This window comes from Scyliorhinus torazame, chromosome 13, assembly GCF_047496885.1.
Source record: "Scyliorhinus torazame isolate Kashiwa2021f chromosome 13, sScyTor2.1, whole genome shotgun sequence".
Lineage (NCBI taxonomy): Eukaryota > Metazoa > Chordata > Chondrichthyes > Carcharhiniformes > Scyliorhinidae > Scyliorhinus > Scyliorhinus torazame.
This window is the reverse complement of record NC_092719.1, coordinates 57,789,581-57,809,966: the sequence shown is the minus strand read 5'-3', so window position 1 is coordinate 57,809,966 and position 20,386 is coordinate 57,789,581. Positions and strand designations below refer to the sequence as shown.

Below are 20,386 nucleotides of genomic sequence, written 5' to 3'. Positions count from 1 at the left end.
TCAAGCCATCCGACAAGACCATTACAAAGACAAAGAACTTCCTGATATCCCTGCTGACTGCAGGAGGCAAAAAACAAAAGATGGAATAAGAGTACTATTTCCAAACAGACAAGAGAATATCAGTTCTAGGTATGGAGTTCATCTTCATCCACCCATTTGTCTGATCTGGGGACAGTGGACCACTCAAAGGAGACCACCACTGTCAGCCAAGGAGATCAGCAACCCTGTGCCCCCCCATACATTTGTCTGATCGGGAACCAGTAAATCATTCTGACCTATCACTGGCTGTATTTACTTTCTGTCTATTTAGTTCATGTCTCATGTCTAAACTGTTGCTTCTTCATAAGCCTAACAAACTACCTTAAAATCACTTATGAATTGTCAGCCGTCTATTTTGGGTACCTTGTGACTCCCGAATGTTAAACCTTACACTTCTAAACTTGCAACTTCTCCTACCTAAAAGAACAAGTGCAGCAGGTAGATAGGAGCACAATTGCCTGCAAGTTCCCTCCAAGCCATACACCTTCCCGACTTGTATATTTGTCAATGTTCCTTCATCGTCGCTGGGTCAAAATCCAGGAACCTCCTCACCAACAGGGCTATGGGGCTTACCTAAACCAAATATTGAGTGGTTTAAGATGGCGGCTCATCCCCATCGGCTCAAAGGCAATTAGGGAAGGAGAATAAATGCTGGCCCTGCCAGAAATCCTCACATACTCAGAACAAATAACAAGAAGCTTTTGGTCGCCTGTCCCAATGTTAACTTTCTAACTTTGTGTTGAATTTTGTTTGATAACATCCCCCTCCCCTCCCCACCCCAAGCACCATGGGATATTTTACTATGTTAAAAATGCTGCATAAATGCAAATGCTTGGTTAATGGGGTGGAATCTTAATGAACTTGATCTTGAGTGGGATTAATTGTTTTATTTTCATAAATAAACGATTGATCAAAAACCTAGAATTAAAATATATTGTTCCGATGCACTGTTAACAACTACCACAAGAGACAGCATGCAACAGAATTCTTCACAAGTCAACATTCTGATAACAAATACTTTTTTCCTCCACACCCAGGTGCCTGAGGGCAACATTTTGCGTTTAATTGAATGTACCTCAGGTGTGCTTTTACTTGTTGCACCTCATCTCGTTGGTTAAACCCAGATGTTTTACAAGAGGACAGAAAAGTCAAAGTAAGTGAACAAAATTACATACTTAAATCTCTTTAAGTAGAATGGATGTTTCTGTAAACTTCAGGCGGCTGTTTTGCTTTATATTTGTCATTAGCTTCTATTAGTTTGGGAAGCTTTTCGTCATGATTTTTAAATACGTGGTTCACACAAGACTTTGATTCTCAATAGTCCAAACGAAAGTAGGTCACTCGTACTTGCTCACTTCACTTTTCACCACAAAGAAGAAGAAGAATAAATCAGCTACTCTTGTGCCATCAGTTGTAAATATCTGTAAAATTCCTTGTGTATCTAGATTGCTGGCATAATTCATATTTAAGACAATTGGCTGACTTCAAACATGGGGACGATGTATTGTATAAAATTCAATTGCATTTAAAAGATAAAAGCAAGACATGGCATAAGATACAGCTTGTTTAAATTATTAACTGGCTCAAAATAAAAATATACGGGCGGCATTATGTGGAAATGTTTCCATTTTTATTAAAATGAACTTCTGCTGAACATTCACTGAATATTTTGCAGTCAAAGTTGTCAATTTTAAAAAGATATAGTAAACAATGATACGGTTCACAGATTAGGACAAGAATTGTGTTCTTTACAAGCTTTGATTTTGTTTTTATCTTGAAATATCAAGTGTTGCTCTAGTTTCACTTGCTTCGTGATAAAAGAAGGATGAGTAATACCTGTGTAATGTGAGGAGAAAGCATCTGTACATAAAACCGATTAGAGGATTTCTACCTGCCAAAATGAATTAAATGAAATCTGTTGGTCTGTTCACCCAGCAGAAACCATTCAGGTGGGCAGTTAAAATGGCAGTGCCTTAGCCCCACAAATTTCCATTGATTTCCTGCAGGGAGCATTTTAACCTCTTCTTTTGAGTGGGTGGTTGGGACACGTGACAGAAAGCAGTGGGGTCCTGCTTTAAATTTGCAGATCGAGGTCCGATCACCTTATCAGTTTTTCACTGCAATTTTAATTGAGGCCTGTGCAGGGAAATCATCTTACCAATCCCAGGCTTCCCTCCACCATCTGCAAACCACAGTGAGAAAGATTTGAGAGGGTATGTTCGATAGTCATGTGGAGCCAGCTAATTGTGCATGCATTAGTCGCAGCCTCTCTGTGCTTGTACTTTCATTATTGATTAAAATATCCTTTGCTTTCTCTAAAACACATACATATTAAGGAAAAGAAGGGAGGGAAATTGGTTTTGGTAAAAAAATTATTTACTCATAAGTCTTTTTGACAGTTCTGGTGTGATCTGTGCTATATCAACCACTGAGACCATGAACGCTCATCCAGACACAAGAAGGTAAACAAATTTTTAAAAATACTGGAAAATCTCAGCAGGTCTGACAGCATCTGTGACAAAGCTTTGACAAAGACTCATCCAGACGCGAAACGTTAGCTCCCTTCTCTCTCAACCGATGCTGTCAGACCTGCTGAGATTGTCCAGTATTTTCTGTTTTTCTTTCAGATTCCAGCATCCACAGTAATTTGCTTTTATCAAGGTAAATAAATTGACAACCTCAAAATTACAGTGGATATAATGTGTTTCTAACAATGCAATAAACAGAGGACCATTCACAAACAATTCTTTGATATCAGATGACTGCTTTTTAAACATATATATGTTTACAATACATAAAAATAAGCATATGGACCATCATAAGATCTCCTATAATATGAATGTGAAAACAATACATTTAAAAAAAATATTTTTATTGGAATTTTGCAGTTTATACATGGTTTACAAATGGTAATTATCGTGCATTTACATATAGTGTTCCTTGTTCTTGCACTCCCCGCCCACCCCCCCGTTATTTCTTCCAGCTATTTCTGTCTCCCCCCCCCCCCCCCCCACCTCCCTCGCCCTTCCTACCCCACTCCCTCCTTCTGTTCCTTGGTGTCTTGTTGGCCCCTGTGCCCTCACCCACCCTGCCCACTGTATTGGCTGTTGGCTTCAAACAGACCCTGAAACAAGTTGGTGAATGGCTTCCACATCTTGTGGAAGCCCTCCTCCTCCGACCCTTTGATGGTGAATTTGATTTTCTCCAGGTGGAGAAATTCCGGCAGGTCGGGAGAGCCAGTCTGCCGCTGTGGGTGGTATTGCCGATCGCCAGCCGAGCAGGATACTTCAGCAGGCGATTGGGGAAGCAAAGACAAGGGTGTCAGTTCCTTTCTCCATAATTAGTTCTGACCGGTCCGATACCCCGAAGACTGCCACTTTTAGGCTTGGCTCCTCCCTTACCCCCACAACCTTGGACATTGCTTCAAAGAAGGCTGTCCAGAAGCCGACAATTTGGGGCAGGCCCAGAACATGTGGGTGTGTGGGGCCGGGCCTCCCTGGCACTGTTCACATTTGTTCTCTACCTCCGGGAAGAACCTGCTCATCCGGGTTCTGATTACATGTGCTCTGTGCACCACTTTCAATTGCATGAGGCTTAGCCTTGCGCAAGTGGAGGTAGAGTTGGCCCTGTTCAGTATTTTGCTCCAGAGTCCCCATCCTAGTTCTTCACATCCACATTGAGCAGTGAAATGGTTTTGTATAATCGGCATTCGGTTGGCTCTATGTCTTTCTTGGGTATCAGCAATATAGTGGCTTGTGTCAGCATTGGAGGCAAGGTGCTCCTCTCCAGCAAGTCTGCGAACATTTCCTGCAAGTGCGGGGCCACAAATCTTTTGTAGATATCCACCAGAAACCCATCTGGTTGCAGCACTTTCCCCACTTGCATGGAGCTAATGTTCTCCATGACCTCTCCCAGTTCTATTGGTGCTTCCGGTCCCCTCCTCCTACCGTCCCCCGGGACTGGCACATCCAGTCCATCAAGGAACTGTTTCATCCCCGAGTCTATGTCGGGGGGCTCGGAGGAGTACAGCCCTCAGTAATAGGCTTGAACGCTTCATTGACCTTTTTTGGTTCGGCTACCAGTCCGCCTCTGCTATCGGTCACCTGCGCTATCTCCCTCATGGCTGCCGGCTGGCTTTGTCTCCATGTTCGTAGAAGGTTCCCCCATGCCTGGCGGAGTTGCTGCACTGCTTTCCTGGTGGATAACAAGTTCAAGTCAATTTGTAGCTTTTTTCTCTCTCCAGAAGCTCTACATTCGAGGCTTCAGAGTATCTTCTGTCGACCTCCAAAATGGAGTTGATGAGTCGTTGTGTAGCCGCCCTCTCTTCCCTGTGTGCCTTGTAGGCGGTAGTTTTTCCTCTGGTAACAGCCTTCAGTGCCTCCCAGAGCATGGAGAGTGATACCTCCTGCGTTCCGGTTGTTAGTAATACACTCATCTATGGCCGTGATATTTTCTGGCAGAAGGCCTTGTCGGCATGGAGGGCCATGTTCAACCTCCATGTGGGGCATTGGGCATGGCCCTTCTCCAACCTCACATTTATGTAGTGTGGAGCGTGGTCGGAGACTAAGATCGTGGAGTATACCACTCTCACTATCCCTGGAAGCACCGATTTCCCCACCACAATGAATTTGATGCGGGTATAGACCTTTGCAATTGCAAAAAAAATGTTAACTCCTTCTCACCCGGGTGCATGAACCTCCATGTGTCCACAGTTACCATCTGCTCCATTAATGTCCCTAGTTCCCTAGCCATGCCAGCCATTTTCCCAGTATTGGGGGTTGACCTGTCCGTCAGGAGGTCCTGTACGCAATCAAAGTCCCCATCCCCCCACCCACCCCACCCCGCCCAATGGTCAGTCGGTGCTTATCTATGTCGCCGATTTTGGCCGTGGTCTTCTTTACAAATTCTGTGTCGTCCCTGTTGTGCTCATACACATTCACCAGGGCAACCAGTGCCCCGTCCATGAAACCACTGATCATGACGTTCCCGTAACCCTGGGACCGTAACCGTCTTTGTCGCCTTAAATGCCATCCTCTTATTGAGTAGTATGGCTACCCCCCCTAGCTCTTGTCAGAGATCTGCTTTGCATCGCTCCCATTGACTTCAATTGAAATGAAAATCTTGTGTTATAAAACTGTCTGTTAGTTCACTTTCACCCATTTTACACCATTGCTTAACTACCCCGTGAAGTCAAGCCAAGTCTGATCTTCAGTTGAAGTAGTAAGAAAGAGCAATGGGTAATTGCAAAAGCAAATTCAAAATAAATTCTCTTTTAAAGTCATGCAGTCGGTCCTGATTTTAATTGTTTCATTTTAAATTACTAATGGAAACAGCCTGTGTATAGTTGTCATGCTGGTGGGGTATATAATCAGAGTGCAACAAACTTATATTGGACCTGGGAATTGACAATGCGAAAGGTTGGGCAGGAATAGGTGCAGATGTATGATCTTATAGTCAATCTCTCATCAAGAGTGAGAACATCTTACATGTGAAGCAAGGTTAAAGGGTGAAGATATAATTGAGTCAAAAAAGAAAATCTTTCCTGTATTTATTGTCTTTCCGAGCCTCAGGATGTGTCAATGTGTTTTATATCCAATGAAGCACTTTTAAAGTGTCATCACTGTTGTAATAGAGGAAACATGGCAGCAAATTACACACAGCAATATAATAATACCAGATAATTTGTTTGAGTGATGTTGACTGAGGGATAAATATTGTCCAAGACAGCAAGAATAACACCTCGCTCCTCTTCAAATAATACCATGGCATCTTTCACCTGAGAGGGCTAAAGATGCTTCAGTTTGACATCTGATCCAAAAGACACATCTAGCAACACGGCACACCCTCAGTACTTTTTTTTAAAATATATTTTATTAAAAAATTTTTCCCTGAGCAACATTTTTCCCGCTTACAAAACAAGCGAAACGATAACAGTAACAAAACAGAAATTTTTAAACTTTTTAACAATAATAATAGTAGTAATAATATACAAGTAACAAAACCTCGTACTCTATTGACCTATACTCAACTGCCTCCCGCCCCCCCTCCCCCCTGGGTTGCTGCTGCTGGTCATCCGTCTTCCCTCTAACGTTCCCCTAGGTAGTCGAGAAATGGCTGCCACTGCCTGGTGAACCCTTGAGCCGATCCTCTCAGGGCAAACTTTATCTGCTCCAGTTTAATAAACCCCGCCATATCGTTTACCCAGGCCTCCAGTCCGGGGGGTTTCGCCTCCTTCCGCATAAGTAGGATCCTGCGCCGGGCTACGAGGGACGCAAAGGCCACGACATCGGCCTCTTTCGCCTCCTGCACTCCCGGCTCTTCCGCAACTCCAAATAGAGCTAACCCCCAGCCTGGTTTGACCCGGGCCTTCACCACCTGTGAAATCACTCCCGTCACTCCCTTCCAATACCCTTCCAGTGCCGGGCACGCCCAAAACATATGTGCATGGTTTGCCGGGCTCCCGCCACACCTCCCACATTTGTCCTCCACTCCAAAGAACCTGCTCAATCTTGCCCCCGTTATGTGTGCTCTATGTAGCACCTTAAATTGAATCAGACTAAGCCTGGCACATGAGGAAGAGGAATTTACCCTGCTTAGGGCATCAGCCCACATACCCTCCTCTATCTCCTCCCCTAATTCTTCTTCCCACTTTCTTTTTAGTTCACCCACCGACTCCTCCCCCTCTTCCCTCATCTCTCTATAAATCTCTGACACCTTGCCCTCTCCGACCCACACCCCTGAAAGCACCCTGTCCTGTATCCCCTGTGTCGGGAGCCGCGGAAATTCCCTCACCTGTTGTCTAGTAAACGCCCTCACCTGCATATATCTCAAGAAATTCCCCCGGGGTAACTTATACTTTTCCTCCAGTGCTCCCAAGCTCGCAAAAGTCCCATCTATGAATAAATCTCCCACCTTCCTAATTCCCAACTGGTACCAGCTTTGAAATCCTCCATCCATTCTTCCTGGGGCGAACCTATGGTTGTTCCTGATAGGGGACCCCACCAGGGCTCCCCGCACCCCTCTCTGTCGCCTCCACTGTCCACTGTCCCCATATGTTCAGTGTTGCCGCCACCACCGGGTTCGTGGTGTACTTTTTCGGTGAGAACAGTAGCGGCGCCGTCACCAGCGCCTCTAGACTCGTCCCTTTACAGGACCTTCTCTCCAGCCTTTTCCACGCCGCTCCCTCACCCTCCATCATCCATCTACGTATCATTGCCACATTGGCGGCCCAATAATAATCTCCCAAGTTCGGTAGTGCCAGTCCTCCTCTGTCCCTACTGCGCTGAAGGAACCCCCTCCTTACTCTCGGAACTTTCCCTGCCCACACAAAGCTCGTAATGCTCCTATCTATTTTATTAAAAAAGGTCCTGGTGATTAAAATAGGGAGACATTGAAATACAAATAAGAACCTCGGGAGGACCATCATCTTAATTGCTTGCACCCTGCCCGCCAGCGATAAAGGCTGCATGTCCCACCTCTTAAAGTCCTCCTCCATTTGTTCTACCAGCCGTGTCAGATTAAGTCTGTGCAAGGTTCCCCAGCTCCTAGCGATCTGAATCCCCAAGTATCGGAAGTTTCTTTCCACTTTCCTTCGCGGTGAGCCTTCTATCTCTCTACTCTGGTCCCCTGGATGTATCACATATAATTCACTCTTCCCCATGTTTAACCTATACCCCGAAAATTCCCCGAACCTCCTCAAGATTCGCATAACCTCTATCATCCCCCCCGCTGGGTCTGACACGTATAGCAATAGGTCATCCGCGTATAACGAAACTCGGTGTTCTTCTCCCCCTCTAGTCACCCCTCTCCATTTCCTGGAGTCTCTCAGCGCCATGGCCAGAGGTTCAATTGCCAGCGCAAACAACAATGGAGACAGCGGGCATCCCTGTCTTGTTCCCCTATATAATCGGAAATACTCCGATCTATGTCGACCTGTAACTACGCTTGCCATCGGTGCCCCATAAAGTAGTCTAACCCAGCGAATAAATCCGTTCCCAAACCCAAACCTCCTTAACACTTCCCATAAATACTCCCACTCCACCCTATCAAATGCCTTCTCTGCGTCCATTGCCGCCACTATCTCTGCCTCCCCCTCCACTGAGGGCATCATTATCACCCCTAATAGCCGTCGCACGTTAACATTCAATTGTCTCCCTTTTACGAACCCTGTCTGGTCTTCGTGCACCACCCCTGGGACACAGTCCTCTATCCTCGATGCCAGCACCTTTGCTAGCAGTTTGGCGTCCACGTTCAATAGTGAAATAGGTCTATAGGACCCACACTGCATCGGATCTTTGTCCCGCTTCAAAATTAGCGATATCGTCGCCTCCGACATTGTCGGGGGTAGTGTCCCCCCTTCCCTGGCCTCATTGAACGTCCTCGCCAACAACGGGGCAAACAAGTCCACATATTTTCTGTAGAATCCCACCGGGAACCCGTCTGGCCCCGGGGCCTTCCCTGCTTGCATGCTTCCCAGTCCCTTAATAACCTCGTCCACCTCAATCGGCGCCCCCAGGCCTGCCACCGCCTGCTCCTCCACTTTCGGGAACCTCAACTGGCCCAGGAACTGCCGCATCCCCTCCGCTCCCTCTGGGGGCTGAGACCTATACAGTTCTTCATAAAAGGTCTTAAACACCTCATTTATCTTTCCTGCCCTTCGCACGGTGTCTCCCCTTTCATCCCTAATTCCTCCTATCTCCCTCGCTGCTGCCCTCTTTCGCAGTTGGTGCGCCAACAGGCGACTAGCCTTTTCCCCATATTCATACCTCCTCCCCTGTGCCTTCCTCCACAGTACCTCCGCCTTTCCGGTGGTCAGAAGGTCAAACTCCGTCTGGAGTCGTCTTCTCTCCCTGTACAGCTCCTCCTCCGGGGTCTCTGCAAATTCCCTGTCCACCCTTAAAATCTCCCCCAGTAATCTATCCCTTTCCTTGGCCTCTGTTTTCCTTTTGTGGGCCCCAATAGAAATCAGCTCTCCTCTGACCACCGCTTTTAGTGCTTCCCAGACCACTCCCACAGGGACCTCGCCGTCGTCATTGACCTCCAGGTATCTCTCGATACACCCCCTCACTCTTGCACACACTCCCTCATCCGCCATCAGTCCCACATCTAATCGCCAGAGTGTTCTCTGCTCCCTGTCCTCTCCTACTTCCAGGTCCACCCAATGTGGGGCATGATCCGAAACCGCTATGGCTGAGTATTCAGCTTCTTCCACCCTAGAGATCAACGACCTTCCTAGAACAAAAAAATCTATCCGGGAGTGCACTTTATGGACGTGGGAGAAGAAGGAATACTCCCTAGCCCTGGGTCTAAGAAATCGCCATGGATCCACTCCCCCCATTTGGTCCATAAACCCCTTAAGTACCTTGGCCACTGCCGGCCTTCTTCCAGTCCTTGAGCTGGATCTATCTAGCCCCGGGTCCAGCACCGTATTGAAGTCCCCTCCTAAAATCAAATTTCCTGCCTCCAGGTCCGGAATACGCCCCAGCATCCGTCTCATGAACCCCGCATCGTCCCAATTTGGGGCATACACATTAACCAACACGACCTCCATTCCCTCCAGCCTACCACTCACCATTACATATCTACCTCCACTATCTGCTACGATGTTCTTTGCTTCAAATGCTACCCGTTTCCCCACCAAAATGGCCACCCCTCTGTTCTTTGCGTCCAGTCCTGAGTGGAACACCTGTCCCACCCATCCTTTCCTTCGCCTAACTTGGTCCGCCACCTTTAGGTGCGTCTCTTGGAGCATAACCACGTCTGCCCTTAGTCCTTTCAAATGCGCGAGCGCTCGGGCCCTTTTTATCGGCCCATTAAGGCCTCTCACGTTCCACGTGATCAGCCTCACTGGGGGGCTACCTGCCACCCTCCCGTGTCGACTAGCCATTACCTTCTCTAGGCCAGTCCCGTATCCCGCCTCCGCGCTCCCGCTCGCTCCCCCAGCGTCGCATTCCGCCCCCGACCACCTTCTCTTTAGCCATTTCCTTTTGGATTTCCGCAGCATCCCTATCTAGCTTGATTGCTCCCCCCATATCACTTCCGTAAGTCAGCTGACTTCAACTGACCCCGGCTACTCCTGCTCGCTCCTCGGCCCCCCCCGGTGTGAGGGAACTCCCATCCGCCTTGCGCCTGTTTTCCCGCCTTATTCTTTCTGGCGCGGGAGCATCCCTTTACCTGTCCCGCCTCTTATGGCGCAGCTCCCTTTCCCCTCCCCCTCTCCTTCCCCATTCTCTGACTATGTCCCGCCTCTCCCCCCTCACCGGCGCCCACATTTCCCCAGTGTCCCCCCCCTTCCCTGTTTACTTCTCGCTTAACTTTCACCATCCCATTAACAAAAACAATAATAACAACAATAACAGTTCCCTGCAGCATCAGTCCCTCAGTTCCGGTCCAGTTTCTCTTCATTGATGAAGGACCATGCTTCCTCCGCCGTCTCGAAATAATAGTGTCTCTCCTGATGCGTGACCCATAGTCTTGCCGGCTGCAGCATCCCAAACTTCACCTTCCTTTTGTGCAAAACCTCTTTGGCTCGGTTGAAGCTCGCCCTCCTTCTCGCCACCTCCGCACTCCAATCCTGGTAGATCCTTACCACCGCATTCTCCCATCTGCTACTCCGCACCTTTTTGGCCCATCTCAGGACCTCTTTTCTGTCCTTAAGGCGGTAGAATCGCACGATTATCACCCTCGGTGGTTCTCCCGCTTTTGGTCTTCTCGCCGGGATCCGATTTGCCCACTCCACCTCCATGGGGCCCGCAGGGGCCTCAGCACCCATCAGTGAGCTCAGCATCTTACTTGCGTACGCTCCACAGTCCACTCCTTCCACACCCTCCGGGAGACCTAGTATCCTAAGGTTCTTCCTTCGCGCTCCATTTTCAAGGGCCTCAATCCTGTCAGCACACTTTTTATGAAGTGCCTCGTGCGTCTGAGTCTTGACCGCCAGGCCCAGGACCTCGTCCTCAATACCTGACACCTTCTGCTCCACCACGCGAAGTTCCGTCTCCTGGGTCTTTAAAGTCTCCTTAAGCCCCTCAATTGCCTGTAACAACGGGGTCATTACCTCCTTCTTCAGCAGGTCCCGCACCGTCTCACCACCTCGTCCTGCTCAGGCCCCCATGTCACCTATGGTTTCTCCGCCGCCATTTTGTTTCACTCCCTCTCTCTCTCTCTCTGATCTTCTGGCTGCAGATTCTTCAGGCTGCAACCGCCGCCGCCGGTTTTTCCCTCCGTCTTTCGGGGGGGACTCCCTGCCCTCGCGCCTCGCACCGGGTTTTACGGCCGTCCAAGTCCCCGTTGGGGCTCTTAAAAGAGCCCGAAGTTCCGTCGGAGCTGGAGCCGCCGAAACGTGCGGCTAGCTCATCCCTGCCGCAACCGGAAGTCCCACCCTCAGTACTGAGTGTGGGGATCAAACCCTTTGGTTCAGAAGCAAGTGTGTGACTAACTGAGGCACGGCATGGCGCCTCATGCAACCAAGGCGAAGTAGGGGAAAGGAGGCAGAGGCAATGGGTAGGTAGAAAAAAGGAGTTAGAAGAGAGGAGTGAGTAGAAGCAGAAGGTGGAGGGGGGGGAGGGAGTTTTTTTTCTTAATTTTCAAGTTTTACGCCACTTTTATACTGATGCACATTTGAGTTTGATTTCGAGAGCTTGACCTCTAGATGTTAGTTTACTGGGTTTAAAAGACAAACCTGATTTCTTGTACAAGCAGAAGTCTGTCAGACCAAATCCATCACATGCAGGATTCTCCATTATATGCAGCTACGCTGTGCTCATTTAAATCATGCGCATTCATTCGAGTCGAAATAGGTTCCAGTCTGATGAAAAATCACATTATTGCTGTTGGTAAATTATATCCCAGTTCTGTTTTTTCCTTTCAGAAAAACTATCACCGTTTCTGATCCGACACAAAGAGATGAGGCTGCAGGTTGTCACATTCCTGGGTGAGTATGGCAAAAGAAATGTAGCAAAGTTTGGCAATAATTTTATTCACTTTTAGGCAGATGATTTGCAGTAAATCAGTTTCTTGCGTACTTATTAGTGCGCAATTCGTATTGAAATTCGTAATTCCTGCTCTAAGGCTGAGTGAAGATTCAGTTATAGACAGAGTTATAAAAACTAGAAAGTACTGAGTATATTTCCCGCTGCACACATTGGGCCAAGAAACAATTAGTCAAGGTTCCTGTATCTGATGGTTATCTGACAAATCCATTACTTTTTTTTTTTAATTTTAAGTGCCCAATTCTATTATTTTCCAATTAAGGGACAATTTAGCGTGGCCAATCCATTTACCCTGCACAACTTTTGGTTGTGGGTGTGAGACCCACACAGACAGGGGGAAAATGTGCAAAATCCACACAGACAGTGACCCGGAGGCAAGATTGAACCCGGGTCCTCGGCACCATGAGGCAGCAGTGGTAACCACTGCGCCTCCGTGCCACCCCTGACAAATCCATTAACAGGCACCCACAACTATTGCATTTCACCCTCATTAAGAATATAGATTATGGGCGGGATTTATCAGCCTTGTTGTGCCCGACCTTGTGATACAACCAAACCTCGCGAGACATTGCAAACTGGATTTGGGTTAATTTAAATATATCTGCAATACATTCACCTGGGGCCCGGGAAGTTAGTGCAGGAAATGGGACTAAGTACGGCCTTGGCGTGGCATTCCTCACCGAGGCCTAGAAATGAAGCAGAGTCCCATTTCATAGCAGGGTCATTCATGGCGCTACCATTGCCAGGAAACACCCAGCTAAATGCGCTCGACATGCCTGCAGTTATTTCTTTGGGTCTTAGGGAATTTATCCCTGGTCTCGCGCACATTTTCATCACTGGGGAGCTGAACTGGGAGCAAGACCGGCTCCTCAAAGATCTGACCACCATTTTCAAAGTGTGCCCTGATTTCTAAGTGAGCTTTAGGGTCCCCACACCCTCCACCCATGGGCAATGTCACCTCCCCCCCACACATGGGCATATCCACCACACACACCCGCACCCCAAGTGAGGACACCCTGCTATGGCGTTGCTGAGGGTCCCTCTTTTTCTGGCCTACCCACCCCCCCTTTTGGTCCATCCCCTTACAGGACCCAAACCCTTCACTCCCCCCACCCTCTAAAAGGCCTCTTCATACCTGCCCTTCACCGCCCCCCCCCACCTTTAATACCCCCCTCACCTCCCCCCCCACCCTTTTGCGGGCATGGCCCCATCAGGCCCAAACCTTGGCAGTGTCACCTTGACACCCAGGCATCCCCAAGGTGCCAATTTGTCATTGGCAAGGTACCCAGAGTGTCACCCTGCCCTGACCCCGACCACCCAGAGGTTTACAATGGCGTGGGAAAGCCCCCAGGTGCCGTTACGCCTGGTCCACATTTGTGTGGACCAGCATTAAACAGTGCCCGGATGAGGCCTCGCTGGGGAGGCTGTTAGTTCCTGGGCACCCGGAGAATCCGGTTCAGTTGAATCTCGCAAATGATCTCGAGCGTCACAAATCTCGCAAAAGGCCTCTCACAAGATTCAATGGCTTCATCACGACACCAAGTCGGGCGCAATGAAGCCGTTAAATCGTGCCCCATGTATCCCAGAGAGGATTGGGTTCCTGATGATTCTTCCTCGTGGTTGGCGTCACTGGAGCTGTTGGCGCTGGGGGAAATGTGGAATGGTGCACTCCAGGGTGTCGTCAGCTAATCCTTGTTTTTTTTTAAATTTAGAGTACCCAATTCATTTTTTTCCAATTATGGGTCAATTTAGCGTGCCAATCCACCTAGCCTGCACATCTTTGGGTTGTGGGGGTGAAACTCACTCAAACAAGGGGAGAATGTGCAAACTCCACACGGACAGTGACCCAGAGCCAGATCGAACTGGGACCTCAGTGCCGTGAGGCAGCAGTGTTAACCACTGTGCCACCGTGCTGCCCTCTGTTAATCCTTGTTTGACTTGCCTTCTTCAATATTCTTTTGGCTACCTGGGTAATGGCAGTCGTCATTTGATCAAGTAGGTTAGGGCAGGAATAACTGCATTTGTCTGGATCGGGCGGAGGGTTTGTTGGGAGGTGGAGCAAGATTCCCTTCCTCGCATAGTCCCCTTTTCGGGGCACCTGGTCTGCTCCCTATCTCGAGATAGGGTTCCATTTGGGAGGTAGGAGCTTGTGTGTTGTGGGACTTGAGTGGGAGCCTGACTGCTGTGGATCGGCATTGTTGGAGTCTTTCTTCAGTTTGAGGATAAGCTGAGTGGGGGAGATAGCCGACCTCTTCCAAGCGATCTTATATCGTGACTAATTAAGTGTCCTCCTGTTTGAAGCCAGGTTTCCCCCAGGGGAGCAGTGTTCTGTCTATCATGAGGCTATGCTGCTCTTTCCCTAGTATCCTCTTTGATGATGGTGTACGGTGGTACTCCTTGCCTGGCAACCTTTGACTAATCCTGGTGTTCCTTTCTTTTGGGGGTTTCTTTTTCTTACTTGGTTAGGTAGCGTGCTGCTGAAGGCTGCAATTTGGCATATTGTGTCCTGGGGTGGGGGAAAATCCCCGATTCACACAAACTCACCATTCAGTCATCTTCACTGATGTTTCAAGAAATCAAAATGTAAAACATCGGATGGTTTTCTTGCTGCCCCATGGGTAATTGCTGCTCCATCCTTTCAGTGAGCGCCGACACCATAACCATCAGGAAATTCATTTTAAAATAGGCCAGCCAACATAATGTTTCTCCACATTATTCACATCGATTGATTTATGAGGCTGTCGTTTAGCTGGATGTTTGTGAAACATTTTGCCTCTCATTCCAGGAGCCTGATGTCAGTGCCACGTTAATGTTAGTATTTGTTAGCTGAGAGGTTGCAGTATTCTGAACAAGCTGAGCCATGCTGAGGAGGACTGATATCATTGGACTGTTTACCTAGCTTGGTGAAACATGTCGTTTCGGTTGACGCTGCTAGTAACAAGTAATTCACTTTGGCCTGGAAGTTTAAGCTTTTCAAGCAGCTATTAAGAGGGGAATCCTAATCCCCAAACAGGTGGGTTTGGTTTGGGTGAGGTTTGAAAGCGTTAAAAGTCAGAAACCCATCTATTTTCCAGTTTTAGTAAAAGTAGGGTGATGGGTGAACAGCCAAGCCCATTTCCAGGAGGTGAGTTTTGATGTGTTGGGTAGGCTGGGTCAAGATGAACTGCACTTGATGCAGTGTAGCGAGAGACAGACCTCCAACACTTGATAAAATGCAACATGATTTTATTCAACATCCAAACTATTATACATGTTCAACTGTGGGTTGACACTATGCTGACCTGACTGGAGACCTGATACTAGCCTGACCAGACTAGAACAAAGAACAAAGAACAAAGAACAAAGAAATGTACAGCACAGGAACAGGCCCTTCAGCCCTCCAAGCCCATGCCGACCATGCTGCCCGACTAAACTACAATCTTCTACACTTCCTGGGTCCGTATCCCTCCATTCCCATCCTGTTCATGTATTTGTCAAGATGCCCCTTAAATGTCACTATATTCCCTGCTTCCACCACCTCGTCCGGTAGCGAGTTCCAGGCACCCACTACCCTCGGCGTAGAAAGTTTGCCTCGTACATCTACTCTAAACATTGCCCCTCTCACCTTAAACCTATGCCCCCTAGTAATTGACCCCTCTACCCCGGGGAAAAGCCTCTGACTATCCACTCTGACTATGCCCCACTACCCTCGGCGTAGAAAATTTGCCTCGTACATCTACTCTAAACCTTGCCCCTCTCACCTTAAACCTATGCCCCCTAGTAATTGACCCCTCTACCCCGGGGAAAAGCCTCTGACTATCCACTCTGACTATGCCCCTCATAATTTTGTAGACCTCTATCAGGTCGCCCCTCAACCTCCTTCGTTCCAGTGAGAACAAACCGAGCTTATTCAACCGCTCCTCATAGCTAATGCCCTCCATACCAGGCAACATTCTGGTAAATCTCTTCTGCACCCTCTCTAAAGCCTCCACATCCTTCTGGTAGTGTGGCGACTAGAATTGAACACTATACTCCAAGTGTGGCCAAAGTAAGGTTCTATACAGCTGCAACATGACTTGCCAATTCTTCTACTCAATGCCCCGGCCAATGAAGGCAAGCATGCCGTATGCCTTCTTGACTACCTTCTCCACCTGTGTTGCCCCTTTCAGTGACCTGTGGACCTGTACTCCTAGATCTCTTTGACTTTCAATACTCTTGAGGGTTCTACCATTCACTGTATATTCCCTACCTGCATTAGACCTTCCAAAATGCATTACCTCACATTTGTCCGGATTAAACTCCATCTGCCATCTCTCCACCCAAGTCTCCAAACAATCTAAATCCTGCTGTATCCTCTGACAGTCCTCATCGCTATCCGCAATTCCACCAACCTTTGTGTTGTCTGCAAACTTACTAATCAGACCAGTTATATTTTCCTCCAAATCATTTATATATACTACAAACAGCAAAGGTCCCAGCACTGATCCCTGCGGAACACCACTGGTCACAGCCCTCCAATTAGAAAAGCATCCTTCCATTGCTACTCTCTGCCTTCTATGACCTAGCCAGTTCTGTATCCACCTTGCCAGCTCAGCCCTCATCCCATGTGACTTAACCTTTTGTACTAGTCTACCATGAGGGACCTTGTCAAAGGCCTTATTGAAGTCCATATAGACAACATCCACTGCCCTACCTGCATCAATCATCTTAGTGACCTCCTCGAAAAACTCTATCAAATTAGTGAGACACGACCTCCCCTTCACAAAACCATGCTGCCTCGCAAAAATACGTCCATTTGCTTCCAAATGGGAGTAGATCCTGTCTCGAAGAATTCTCTCCAGTAATTTCCCTACCACTGAAGTAAGGCTCACCGGCCTGTAGTTCCCTGGATTATCCTTGCTACCCTTCTTAAACAGAGGAACAACATTGGCTATTATCCAGTCCTCCGGGACATCACCTGAAGACAGTGAGGATCCAAAGATTTCTGTCAAGGCCTCAGCAATTTCCTCTCCAGCCTCCTTCAGTATTCTGGGGTAGATCCCATCAGGCCCTGGGGACTTATCTACCTTAATATTTTTTAAGACGCCCAACACCTCGTCGTTTTGGATCTCAATGTGACCCAGGCTATCTACACACCCTTCTCCAGACTCAACATCTACCAATTTCTTCTCTTTGGTGAATACTGATGCAAAGTATTCATTTAGTACCTTGCCCATTTCCTCTGGCTCCACACATAGATTCCCTTGCCTATCCTTCAGTGGGCCAACCCTTTCCCTGGCTACCCTCTTGCTTTTTAATCACGTGTAAAAAGCCTTGGGATTTTCCTTAACCCTATTTGCCAATTACTTTTCGTGACCCCTTCTAGCCCTCCTGACTCCTTGCTTAAGTTCCTTCCTACATTCCTTATATTCCACACAGGCTTCGTCTGTTCCCAGCCTTTTAGCCCTGACAAATGCCTCCTTTTTCTTTTTGACGAGGCCTACAATATCTCTCGTTATCCAAGGTTCCCGAAAATTGCCGTATTTATCCTTCTTCCTCACAGGAACATGCCGGTCCTGAATTCCTTTCACTTGAAAGCCTCCCACATGTCAGATGTTGATTTTCCCTCAAACATCCACCCCCAATCTATGTTCTTCAGTTCCCGCCTAATATTGTTATAATTAGCCTTCCCCCAATTTAGCACATTCATCCTCGGACCACTCTTATCCTTGTCCACCAGCACTTTAAAACTTACTGAATTGTGGTCACTGTTCCCGAAATGCTCCTCTACTGAAACATCTACCACCTGGCCGGGCTCATTCCCTAATACCAGGTCCAGTACCGCCCCTTCCCTAGTTGGACTGTCTACATATTGTTTTAAGAAGCCCTCCTGGATGCTCCTTACAAACTCCGCCCCGTCTAAGCCCCTGGCACTAAGTGAGTCCCAGTCAATATTGGGGAAGTTGAAGTCTCCCATCACCACAACCCTGTTGTTTTTACTCTTTTCCAAAATCTGTCTACCTATCTGCTCCTCTATCTCCCGCTGGCTGTTGGGAGGCCTGTAGTAAACCCCCAACATTGTGACTGCACCCTTCTTATTTCTGATCTCTACCCATATAGCCTCACTGCCCTCTGAGGTGTCCTCCCGCAGTACAGCTGTGATATTCTCCCGAACCAGTAGCGCAACTCCGCCACCCCTTTTACATCCCCCTCTATCCCGCCTGAAACATCTAAATCCTGGAACGTTTAACTGCCAATCCTGCCCTTCCCTCAACCAGGTCTCTGTAATGGCAACAACATCATAGTTCCAAGTACAAATCCAAGCTCTAAGTTCATCTGCCTTACCCGTAATACTTCTTGCATTAAAACATATGCACTTCAGGCCACCAGACTCGCTGTTTTCAGCTACTTCTCCCTGTCTGCTCTGCCTCAGAGCCACACTGTCCCTATTCCCTAGTTCTCCCTCAATGCTCTCACCTTCTGACCTATTGCTCCCGTGCCCACCCCCCTGCCATACTAGTTTAAACCCTCCCGTGTGACACTAGCAAACTTCGCGGCCAGGATATTTATGCCTCTCCAGTTTAGATGCAACCCGTCCTTCTTATATAGGTCATACCTGCCCCGGAAGAGCTCCCAGTGGTCCAGATAACAGAAACCCTCCCTCCTACACCAGCTGTTTAGCCACGTGTTTAGCTGCTCTATCTTCCTATTTCTAGCCTCACTGGCACGTGGCACAGGGAGTAATCCCGAGATTACAACCCCAGATGTCCTGTCTTTTAACTTTCTGCCTAGCTCCCTGAACTCCTGCTGCAGGACCTCATGCCCCTTCCTGCCTATGTCGTTAGTACCAATATCTACAACGACCTATGCCTGTTTGCCCTCCCCCTTCAGGATGCCCTCTACCCGTTCGGAGACATCCTGGACCCTGGCACCAGGGAGGCAACATATCATCCTGGAGTCTCTTTCATGTCCACAGAAGCGCCTATCTGTGTCCCTGACTATAGAGTCCCCTATTACTATTGCTCTTCTGCACTTTGACCCTCCCTTCTGAACATCAGAGCCAGCCATGGTGCCACTGCTCTGGCTGCTGCTGTTTTCCCCTGATAGGCTATCCCCCCCGACAGTATCCAAAGGGGTATACCTGTTCGAGAGGGGGACAACCACAGGGGATTCCTGCACTGACTGCCTGCCCTTTCTGATGGTCACCCATTTCTCTGCCTGCACCTTGGGTGTGACCACATTTATATAACTGCGATCTATGACGCTTTCCGCCACCTGCATGCTCCTAAGTGCATCCAATTGCTGCTCCAACTGAACCATGCGGTCTGTGAGGAGCTCCAGTTGGGTGCACTTTCTGCAGATAAAGCCATCCGGGACGCTGGAAGCCTCCCGGACCTGCCACATCTCACAGTCGGAGCACTGCACCCCTCTAACTGACATTGCGTTTTATTTTATTTTATTTTATTTTTTATTTTTTTAAGTTACTGTTAACTATCTGTTTCCTAGCACTAGATTTCTAATATAAATGCGAAAGCTAAATATAGTACTCTCCGATCTCTGGCTTAGATACCCCTCTAAATTATAATTAAGTAATTATGTTTAATTAGTTACCAATGCTTAATATTTTTAATTTAGTGTAGATTCCCAACCAGCCACTCAGGCCACAGCTTTTCTGTGATGTCACTTCAGTTTCCCCCCGACACACACAATTTGAAAAAGGTATAAAAGTAAAAATGAGTAAAAATCACTTACTTACCTTCTTACCTTCTGAGTGTCTTAGATGTTCTCAGGTTCTCTCCCTGACAGAGACTGCTCCTCCTCCTCCGAACGGCTCCCGAAACTAGGCCGCAATCTTTTAAAATCTCCGCTCTGGCTCGCAGCTCCTGCGCTTTTTAAATCTCCCGCGCTTTTTAAATCTCCCGGATCTCTCCTCTCGCGCTGTTTTCAATGTCCCTGCTCTCTTTCCTCCCGCGCTGTTTTCAATGTCCCGGCTTTCTCCCCTCCCATGCTTTTTAAATCTCCCACTCTCTCTCCACTCACGCTGTTTTCAATGTCCCAGCTCACTCTCCACTCGCGCTGTTTTCAATGTCCCGGCTCACTCTCCACTCGCGCTGTTTTCAATGTCCCAGCTCACTCTCCACTCGCGCTGGTTTCAATGTCCCGGCTTTCTCTCCTCTCGCGCTGTTTTCAATGTCCCTGCTCTCTTTCCTCCCGCCCTGTTTTCAATGTCCCGGCTCACTCTCCACTCGCGCTGTTTTAGCACTGGCTAGTTCACGAGCTCTGACTGTCTCAGAGGCTGGGTCCCGAGAGAGCGGGAAAACTGGTGCCCTCTGGCTTTATAGTGGTTGTGTCCTGTCTGGTGATTGGCTGCTCTGTTCTATGTGCTTACTGGTCATCCT

General features: G+C 48.1%; 1 protein-coding gene across 2 annotated transcripts in view; it reads left to right on the top strand.

Annotated features, from left to right (window-relative positions):
- The first annotated feature begins 1,085 nt into the window (after window positions 1–1,085).
- The window catches only part of lamb4 (laminin, beta 4), a 195,876-nt gene continuing 176,575 nt past the window's right edge, over window positions 1,086–20,386 (top strand). Inside the window, exons 1-2 of one of the 2 annotated variants that reach the window (XM_072471583.1) lie at window positions 1,086–1,192; window positions 11,909–11,971. In XM_072471583.1, coding sequence (XP_072327684.1) covers window positions 11,944–11,971 — 28 coding nt within the window. In that variant the 5' untranslated portion in view covers window positions 1,086–1,192; window positions 11,909–11,943. Of the gene's footprint in view, window positions 1,193–2,589; window positions 2,701–11,908; window positions 11,972–20,386 lie in introns of those variants that run through there. The other variant, XM_072471584.1, reaches the window with a different exon arrangement.